Source organism: Octodon degus, unplaced genomic scaffold (assembly GCF_000260255.1).
Source record: "Octodon degus isolate 3935 unplaced genomic scaffold, OctDeg1.0 scaffold00373, whole genome shotgun sequence".
Taxonomy (NCBI): Eukaryota; Metazoa; Chordata; class Mammalia; order Rodentia; family Octodontidae; genus Octodon; species Octodon degus.
This window is the reverse complement of record NW_004524949.1, coordinates 643,604-654,365: the sequence shown is the minus strand read 5'-3', so window position 1 is coordinate 654,365 and position 10,762 is coordinate 643,604. Positions and strand designations below refer to the sequence as shown.

General features: G+C 38.3%; 1 protein-coding gene and 1 pseudogene across 1 annotated transcript in view; one reads left to right on the top strand and one right to left on the bottom strand.

The window, feature by feature from the left end:
- The first annotated feature begins 246 nt into the window (after positions 1–246).
- Positions 247–668, top strand: LOC101592811 (annotated as a pseudogene).
- Positions 669–9,520: 8,852 nt separating this feature from the next.
- The window catches only part of LOC111814600 (phosphatidylinositol-binding clathrin assembly protein-like), a 64,539-nt gene continuing 63,297 nt past the window's right edge, over positions 9,521–10,762 (bottom strand). Inside the window, exon 15 of the mRNA XM_023708464.1 lies at positions 9,521–9,820. Within this exon, the coding sequence (XP_023564232.1) occupies positions 9,770–9,820 (51 nt within the window). The 3' untranslated portion in view covers positions 9,521–9,769. The remainder of the gene's footprint in view (positions 9,821–10,762) is intronic.

Genomic DNA, 10,762 nt, shown 5'->3' with positions numbered 1-10,762 from the left:
ATAAATAATAAATAAATAAATGATTGCCACCAGAATCTCAGCCTGTGGGTTTGTCACCAGAGTCTCAGCCTGCTCCAGCCTCGCTGCACCACCTCTCTCCTGTCGCTATGGCTGCCTATAAGCTCATGCTCATCTGGCATGGCGAGAGTGCCTGGAACCTGGAGAACCACTTCAGAGGCTGGTGTGATGCCCACTTGAGTCCGGCGGGCCGCGAAGAGGTGAAGCGCGGTGGGCAGGCACTGCGAGATGCTGGCTGCGAATTTGATATCTGTCAGCAAGGATCGTAGCTGTGCAGACTTCACTGAAGATCAGCTGCCTTCCTGTGAGAGTCTGAAAGACACCATTGCCAGAGCTCTGCCCTTCTGGAATGAAGAAATTGTTTCCCGGATCAAGGAGGGGGAATGGTGTTGGTTGCAGCCCACAGCAACAGCCTCTGGGGTGTAGTCAAGCATCTGGAAGGTCTCTCTGAAGAAGCCGTCATGGAGCTGAACCTGCCAACTGGTATTCCTGTTGTCTACGAGTTGGACAGGAACTTAAAGCCCACCAAGCCCATGCAGTTCCTCAGGGTTGAAGAGACCGTGCGCAAAGCCATGGAAGCTGTGGCTGCCCAGGGCAAGGCCAAGAAGTGAAGACCACCAGCAGCCTGCGCCCCATCCCCCCACCCTCCACACTCTCCCCGCCTGTCACACTGACCACATCTGTAGTTATCCTGTATTGTAGTTGAGATGGGGACCAGTGGCTGCCATTTCCCTTTTAGCATTTTGGCTTCTGCACCCACTCCCTTGATAGAATCTAGGGAGAACAGTACCTCTTGGTGTTGTATGTTATGGGTCAGTGCCGAAAGAAACAAGGAGAAGACCCAGTGAATACAGCTTCAGCGGTCTCACTGAGATTCGTCTCTCTCCAAGTGAGCCCAGAGCCTCAGAAGCATCTTACATTTATTGAGGGGTAAAGGCAGGCTAAGGAATGTGCATAATTACTTAAGTGAATACAAACTACTCTATTAACTTCCACCATTTGCCTAGCACTAGGTTCACACAAATGCTAGCCGATAACATCCCAAGCAAGGGATCAAAGAACAGGGTGCCTGCAGGAGAAGCTGTTATCTGCAGCCTTGAACCCCAGCTTGTGGGATTTACAAGTGAGAGACAGCAGCTCTCCCCGGGCTCTGTCTATTACTTCCTGCTCCCTTGGGACATTAGGCTTTTGTTTCATATCTATATTTTTGTATCTAGGACACAACCTCTAGTTCTCAGTCCAAGCCCAGGGAAGGCTCTTCTTATCCGGGAGAGCTGAGAGGTAGTAACTTTCTGGTGCTTCTGCTTTGTTTACTAAGGACCTGCTTGAGTAGGGGACAGGGATAACCATGCCAAGGCATGACCAGCGAGGAGCGGCCTGAGCACGCTGCTCCCCAGAGCCAGCCCTGCGCTCTTCTGTAGTCCAGTCAGTCAGCAAGCTCTCGACATTCCAGTGAGAGTTGAATGTAACCTGCATGGTGACTGAAGTACAGTTTCTTCCCTCACCCTAGAGGAGCTGACTCCGGAAGGTTGGGCTTAATCCTGAATTAAGTTTATGTGTTCAATTTCTTTACAAAATTATGTATCTAAACAAAAACCCTTCTGGGGCTTCTAGTGGTGGTTGGATAGTTCCACATGTGGTCGCCAGAACATAAGCCATTCCTCACACCAGTACAGGATGAGCTCTGGCCTCTGTATGGTAGGAGGGCGTCCTGCTGTGTATCTTAGGATCCCTCTGCCTTGTTTTGATGGCAGCGAAAATGCCTTTTGACCATGTCTAAGTGCATCTCACAATGTCTGATTTCTGAATCATGTTCCAGCCGGCCTGGCTTCACCACATGGGCCAGCACTCATTTGAGCATAACTATGTCTTGTTCCAGATCAGTATAATAAAGGAGTGATGTGCAAAAATAAATAAATAAATAAAAGTGTAAGACTATGAATCAATTATAAGCAATAAATTCTTACCCCATGACTGCAGGAGGCTTTAGGGAGACAGACATCTAGGCACAAGCCATAACACCTCATAAAAAGCAGAAGGAGCTATTCTGTTTGCAGACAATGTGGACTTCAAGCCAAGAATAATCAAAAGAGATAAAAAGGTCACTATGTACTTGTGAGGGGAAAACTTCAAGAGGAAGAGATAACAATCATAAGTATATATGCACCAAATATGGGAGCACCCAAGTGTATAAGACAAATATTAATAGACATGAGTCAAATAAACAATAACACGATTGTAATGGGGACCTTAATACCCCATTGTCACAAAGAGATCAACTAGACAAAAAAATCAGCAAAGAAATAGCAAAACTGAATGAAATTTGTGAACAAATGGACTTAATAGATGCTTTCAGAGTTTTCTACCCAACAACATCAGAATACACATTCTTCTCAGATGCACACAAGACACTGTGTAAAATAGACCATATACTATCCTATAGAATATGCTTAAGTAAATGCAAAGGAATTGAGTTTATCCCATGCATATCATCTGAACATAGTGTAATGAAATTGGAAATTGCTGACAAAAGAAACTGCAAAAGCTCCATAAACACATGGAAATTAAATACTTCCCTCTGGAACAACCAATGGGTTGCAGATGAAATTAAGGGAGAAATTAAACAATATCTACAAGCGAACTAAAATGCAAATACAACTTACCAGAACCTGTGAGACACAATGAAAGCAGTCTTAAGAGGGATATTTATAGCAGTGAATTCTCACATCAGGACAACAGAATGAGCCCAAATAAATCTTACGCTGCACTTCAAACTCCTAGAAAAAGAAGGACAAGTCAAGCAGAAAGCCCAAAAAAGGGAGGAAATTATAAAAATCAAAGCAGAAATTAACACTACAGAGACTAAGAAAACAACACAAAATTAATGAATTGAAGAATTCGTTCCTTGAAAAAAATAAATAAAATTGATAAACCACTAGCCAACCTTATCAAAAAAAAGGAAAGAAAAAAACCTCATATCCAAGCAATAAGGAATAAAAAGATTGAAATCACAATAGTTCCTGTGGAAATTCAAAAGATCACCAATATGTACACTAAACTCTTTACTGTCATAGGTTAGAAAACAGAGAAGAAATGGGCATATTCCTAAAAACATATGAATTACCAAAGCTGAATCACGAAGATATAAAAATTCTAAATAACTCAATACCAGTCAATCAAATTAAAAATGCAATTAAAAAGTTATCAACAAAGAAAAGCCCTGGTCCTGATGGATTCATAGTTGAATTGTACAAGAAATTAAGGAAGATTTAACGCCAATACTCCTTGAACTCTTTAGTGAAGCTGAACAAAGGAAGCAATTTTCTCAAACTCATTACTGGAGGCAAATACTATCCTAATACCAAAACCAGAGAAAGACCCAACATCCACCAAAATGACTATAGGTCAATCTCCTTAATGAACATAGATACTAACATCCTCAATGAAATCCTAGCAAACAGTATTCAGCAAATTATCAAGAAGATTATAAAGTGATGACCAAGTAGGATTCATGCCAGGAATGCAGGGATGAATCAACATATGCAAATCAATAAACATATGTCATATTAACAGAGCTATAGATGACAATCATATTATAATCTCAGTAGAAATAGAAAAAGCTTTTGACAAAATCTAGCACCCATTCATAATAAAAGCCTTACAGAAAATCAGAACAGATACTCTTCACCCCAATCTGGTAAAAGCCATCTATGACAAACCAACAGCAGACTACTACATGGGAAAAAATCGGAAAGCTTTTACTCTAAAATCAGGAACACGGATGTCCATTATCACCACTCCAAGTTAATATATCTTTGGAAATGTTAGTCAGAACAATTAGACAAGAGAAAGAAATAAAAGGAATAAGGATAAAAAAGGAAAAAGTGTCATTATTGTTATTCACAGATAACATGATACTCTCCATAGAAGACCCCCAAAACTCCACCAAAAGACTCCTGTATTTAATAACCGAATTCAGTAGCATAGCTGGATACAATGTCAACTGTAGGATAAACATGGGTTAAAGGAAAAAGGACAGCTTGTTCCTGAACACACTCCATGAGCTAAGTGCTGACCTTTCCTTGACCTGTGTACCTCCAGAGTCTGCAGACAGACACACTTCCATTATGTTTTGAGTATTATTCCCTGAGAACCTCAGGTTATTTGAGGATAAGATGTAAGCAAGGTATACAGCCAACACATGCACAGAAACCCTGACTGGTATAACCTTGAGGGATCTCACAACAATGGAGGAAAAAAAATAAAAGCCATGGGTTGGAGGAGTGTTTTTGCTTTTCACTTTCACTCCCTTCTCTTTGCCTCCTGCATTGTGTTCATGTCTTCTCATTTCTGCAATGCAACAGTCAACATTCAAAAATCAATAGCATTTCTATACACAAACAATAAACACAGTAAGAGAGAAATTAGGGAAACCACACCCTCCACAATAGCATCCAAAGAATGAAATACTTAAGAATCAATTTAACAAAGGAAGTAAAAGCTCTATATGCTGAAAATTACAGTACTCTAAAAAAGGAGATTGAAGAAGATATCAGGAGCTGGGGAGATAGCTCAGTCAAATAAGTGCTTGCCTGGCAAGTGCAAGGTACTGAGTTCAATGCCCAGTACCGCAAAAAAAAAAAAAAAAAAAGAAAGAAAGAAAAGAAAAGACTATCAGAAAATGGAACAATATCCCTTGTTGATGCACAGGAAGACTAAACAGTGAAAATGGGCAGTTTCAAAGCTACTAGTCAGATATAATGCAATCCCAATCAAATTCCAACAGCTTATCTCACAGAATTACAGAAAACAATGTTAAAATTCATTCAGAATCAGAAGAGATCTAAAATAACAAAGGCAATTCTGGGCAAAAAAGGCAAGTCAGAGGATATCACAATCCCTGGTTTGAAATCATACTATAAAGCTACTGTGATTCTTTTTTTTTTTTTTTAAATGCACCCTAGCCTTTCAAGGTCAGTGAAGACTCAGGACATAAGAGAACCTGTACTGTAACAACATGTAACTCAGTTGTGCTCCCAATTTTCTGATCAAGAAGATTATGGAGCCACAGAGGAATGTGTTTGATGATGTAAAGTGAGCCTGGGGAGAGTCACATGGAGAGAAAAAAACATTCTCTCAGGCTTTCACAGAGAGCAAATAGGTCAAGCAATGGCTGTGACTCATCCTCATGTCAGACACTGACGAATGTACAAAAGGTGGTACAGGGCTACAGGATAAATCCTGAGAGTACTTGGCTGACCTCATCAGATACAAAACCTACATTTCTTGTTATACAGGTCTTGCTTTATCTTGGTCTTAACCATCCAGCAGAAAAGTATAAAAGTGAGATATATAAAGTAAATTCATATTAATATGATGAGCTGTAAAAGAAAGGCTCAAGTCAATAACTTCTGAGGATAACCCATTAATATTATAGACTGCTAGACAGTGTTAGATTTTTAGTTGAATTCAAACACTTATAGTATTTAGATGCCAATAGAATATTCACCTGTGACAGGACAAAAAAAAGGATACAAAGGAAAGATCATTTTGTATTTATATATACAAAATTGTTAGGATAGATACACAGTTACTTTTGCTTAATTCAATGAGAAAAAAGAGGTGTACTAACTGTTTGGACAGGTTATCCTGTCTGTTTCTTGTGCTATGGATAACCACTAAGAAAATAACAATGTACAATGTATTGATTATCAAAACTGTCCTATTAATCAGCTGTGAAACTGTCTCATTTATATTTATTTCTCAATAAAAAAGTGCAGTGCCAGGAAAAAAAAAAGACCCAAGGATAATGGAACCAATTAGAAGATGTAGAAACAACTCAAGACATACTCAGCCATCTGATCTTTGCAAAGGTGCCAAACACATTTACGGAAGCAAGATAGCCTCTTTAACAAATGGTGCTGAAAAACCTGACTGTGCACATGCCAAAAATTAAAATTGGACCCATATCGTTCACTATGCATTAAACTATATTCAAAATGGATCAAGGATCTCCATACTTTTTTGAGTGCGAATCTATAGTTTATTTTTTTATTTTTTATTTTATTTTATTGAGAAACAAGTATCAATGAGACAGTTTCAAAACTGATTAATAGAACAGTTTCAATAATTAATACATTGTACATTGTTATTTTCTTAGTGGTTATCCATAGTACAAGATGCAGACATGACATCCTGTCCAAACACTATTAGTACAAATCTTTCTTCTCATTGAATTAAGCGAAAGTAGCTGTATATCTATTCTAACTATTCTGCATATACAGATACAAAATGGTCCTTCCTTTGTATCCCTTTTTTTGGTTTAGTCCTGTCAGAGATGGGTATTCCATTAGCATCTAAATGCTATAGGTGTGCAAATTCAGCAAAACAATCCAACACAGTCCAGCAGTCCACGATAGTAATGGGTTATCCACAGAAGTTGTTGACTTGAGCCTTTCACAGCTCAGCATATTAATATGGCTTTACTTTATATACCTCATTTTTATACTTTTCTGCTGGATGGTGAAGACCAAGATAAAGCAAGACCTATATGACAATAAATATAACTTTTGTATCTGATAAGGTCACTCAAGTACCCTCAGGATTTATCCTGTAATCCTGTACCACAGTTTGCAAGGGATCTCCATATTAAAACAGAAGCTGGAAAATAGAATAGGGAAAAGTTTTGAAGACATTGGTATAGACAAAGACTTTATGAATAATACCCCAATAGCAAAGGAAGTATCACAAAGAATCAATAATTGGGATTTCATCTTATTAAAAAGTTTTTTCACAGTAAGAGAAACTAACAACACAGTGAAGATAAATCCCACCAGTTGGTTTTGCCATTTGTTTCTCAAAGGATTACTATCAACAACATATAAAAAATAAAAAGCAGACCTCCCAAATTTAAAGACCCCATCTAAAAATGGATATGTGAGATAAATACACATTTCTCAGTTGAAAAAATATAAATAGCCAATAATATATGAAAAGAAGTTCAACATCACTGGGCATTTGAGAGATGAAAATTAAAATAACACTGAGATTCCATCTCACCCTGGAAAGAACTGATATTATCAACAAATCAGAGGTGGGTGTAGTGGCAGTGTAAGTTGATATAACTCAAGACTGTACACATAAGTGAAATAAAGCAGATGTACCTGTGAAAGCACCATACTCTCTCCCTAATGTGAGAAGCTGAAAGAGTAAATAAGATCCAAAATGTGTGATAGATATTGTGAAAAGGGAAGAAATTTCAAAAGGAAAGAGAAACTGGGAAAGGGGTGGAGAAAAAGGAGGAAAAAATATATATATATTAGTTAAAATAGCTATATTACTAATTTTCCTTAGTTCATTGAACCAAAAGGTTTGTGCTAATATTGTCTGCACAATAAAATGCCTTTATCTTGTACTCCAAGTAACTCATTTAAAAATGAAAATACACACTGTAATAACTATTATTTTCTTCCTATTATCTTGTTTTGAAATTTAGTCTTACTTTTTCTCTTTATAAATAGAGTGGTTTGATCTGGCTTGTGGAACGGTGAATTACACACGTGGAATTTGGCATTTGATGGCATTTTATGGCCAGTTAAGTGGCAAAAAAGGATGAGAACTTAAGGTCCTAAACATTAAGCCTCCAGCCATGGGTATAAAGGTTCTTGGGAAAGCCAGAAGTGGAAAGGAGTCTTACAGTGCAGCTCAGGCTGGCCTTGAGCTTACTTTGTAGCCCAGGCTGCTCTTGAACTCAACAACGATTCTCCTGCCTCAGCCTCCCAAATACTGGGATTACAGCTGTGTGCCACCATGCCCAGTGTAACTGGGGTCTGGCTTAGCTGGACCAGCTTTGCTTGAATAATTACACATCTGGATGGCTTGCTTTGGTCCAGATTTTGCAGCCATGGCTGTCATGCATAGTGCAAGAAGTTTTCAGGAAAGAATTAAGAATTGAAGATAAATAAACCAGGCTGCGCCCATCTACTGGACAGGTGAGGCAAGATGACTTGAGCCCGAGTTCAAATAATGCAGGAAGACTGAACTTCCCTCTCAAAGGAAATCATGATTGAGGAGATGGAGGTAACCCTTCCTTGTACTGATATCTTTAAGGACTATGGCATGAGTGGGTACACAGTTCATCCTTACAAAGGCAATCAGATGGATGTTCACTGAAGAGAAGTTTAAAGATGCCAATTTTAATAAATTTATATGAACTATAAAAATAAATAAATAAATAAATAAATAAATAATGTTATGAAGGGTGTCATTTGTTTTGGTGCTAGGGACTGAACCCAGGGCTCTCTCTGGACATGCTGGGCAGATCCTCTACCATAGAGCTGCAACCTCCTCAGCCCTAAACTTAGTTGTTTTTTTTTAAATATATTTAGTACAGCGTCAACAGGGTCTCACTATGTAGACTGGATTCTTAGTGATCCTTCTGTTTTCAGCCTTCCAAGCACTGGAATTACAGCCACCACACCCAGTCTCAATCCCTGTCTCAGCATGCCCGGGGGTGGGGCCCGCAAGACATGCCAGGGATCGAACCCTGGTCCCTCCTTCTGCACAAGCAGACACTTTAATCCACTGAGCTATCTAGCTGGCCCTCTAAATTTAGTTTTAAATTAAGATAAAAACCTACTCTTTGATGTAGATCAGGTAAATTCAAAGCCATTTCAGTCTTTGGATTTACCCAAGATATATCCATATTTATTCACAAAAAGACATATATAAAATGTTTATAGTAGATTGTATATGCATATCAATTTAGTTGAGTTTAAAATTGAGTGTATAAAAAATAAAATAAAATTGAGTGCATATTTTCTGGTAAATGACAAATTTACCACCAGCATAACTATATTAAATGAACTTATGAAAGGTGTACTTCAAAGTGGGCATGTTCTCAATGATAGAGCACTTGCCTAGCACCACAATAAACCCACCAATCAATCAATCAATGATTTATTTCCAGGAAGAGGGAAAATAATCATGATGTACAAAGAAATGAGAAACAAAGAATTTTTAACAAAAAGAAGTAGCTAAATCTAAATTTTACATTAACTGTTACTATAAATATGAATACTTTTAATTTGTAAGGGCTGAAGAAGGGGACAAGGCTACCACAGTATGAACAATTGATAGTATGTAAGTAAGGAGAGTACATACAAGTTCCTTGTGTTATTTCAAAGAGAAGTTACAATATCAATTTGATAAAATTTCAAGGATAACATTTAAAATATTCAAATACAATTTACAGTAACCTTTATATAATTTAATTTATGCTTCAGGACATGCTACATAGGAAACTCTATAATGCCCCTGAGGAAAAATATTTAGGATAACTATTAAAACAAGTTGTGGTACATGTCTCTAATTAATTCCAGCACTCTGGGAGGCTGAGGCAGGGAGATTCCAAAATCCTACCCAGCCTGGACAACTTAGGCAGTGAGATACCACCACAAAATAAAAAATAAGAAAAGGCATTTTGTAGAGCTCAATGTGAAGGGCTTGGGTTTAATCCCCAATACTGCAATCCATCAGTCAATCAATTGAGCTAGAAAGCAGAATAGGGACACTAGGTACTGAATAATGAGAAGAATTTCAACTGGTGAGTGTATAGAGTCTATTGAGCTAGAGTGCATTGCCTCTAAAATATTGAAGACTCTGAAGAATAATGAATGTTCAACTGAATGTTTATTGTACTTGGAAATGTGGACGATTCAGTTCACAGTCTGTTGAAAGATCACCATTTCATTCATCTCTGAATCTGAAACGTTTTGTTTTGGTACTTCTGCATGGGCTGCATCTGAGTGAAAGAAAGATAAGTTTATAACCATCTCTACATATTTTTGAGATTATAAAATAAATTATGAATGTTTTAATGTAAATCTCTGGTCATTTTCTCAATATATAATACTGGAAACTTTGTGAAACCTCCTAAAACAGATATTCAGGAATCAGGGGTAGGAGTAGGGCCAACACATCAGCTGAAGACTGAAGAAAAAAACTCTTTAAAACAATGGACACCTGGATGGTGATGCTTTCCTACATGCTTCAGCTAAACTCATCCACCTTGTCTAAACACTATTAGTTCAAAAATTTCTTCTCATTGAACTAAGAGAAAATAGCTGTGTATCTATGCCAACTATTTTGTGTGTGTGTGTGTGTGTGTGTGTGTGTGTATTTACAAAATGGTCCTTCATTTATATCCCCTTTTTTTGTTTACTTTTGTCAGAGATGGGTATTCCATCACCATTCAAATATTGTAGGTGTGTGAATTCAGCAAAGTAATCCAATATAGTCCAGTAGTCCATAATAGTACTGGGTTACCTGCAGAACTGGCAATGTCAGAAGTTGTTGACTTGAGCCTTTTACAGCTCAGCATATTAATATGGCTTTACTTTTTATACTTTGTGCTTATACTTTTCTGCTAGATGGTTAACACCAAGATAAAGCAAGACCTATATAACAAAAAATGTCTACATCTTGCACTATGAATAACTACATTAAGACAATATCCAGAGTGAGTGAGACGACCAAGGGCCACGGGATCCTGAACAGACCCAGAGCTCAGGCCCGGCGAGTGAGTGAGATGACCCGGGGCCCTCCGGATCCTGAATAGACCCAGAGCACAGGCCCTGCATATGAGTGAGACGACCCGGGGCCCGCGGATCCTCATTCGACCCAAGCTGCAGGCCCAGCAGAGAACCCTTCAGCAGAACTCCCTGCAAAGAGGCTAGAGGCAAGA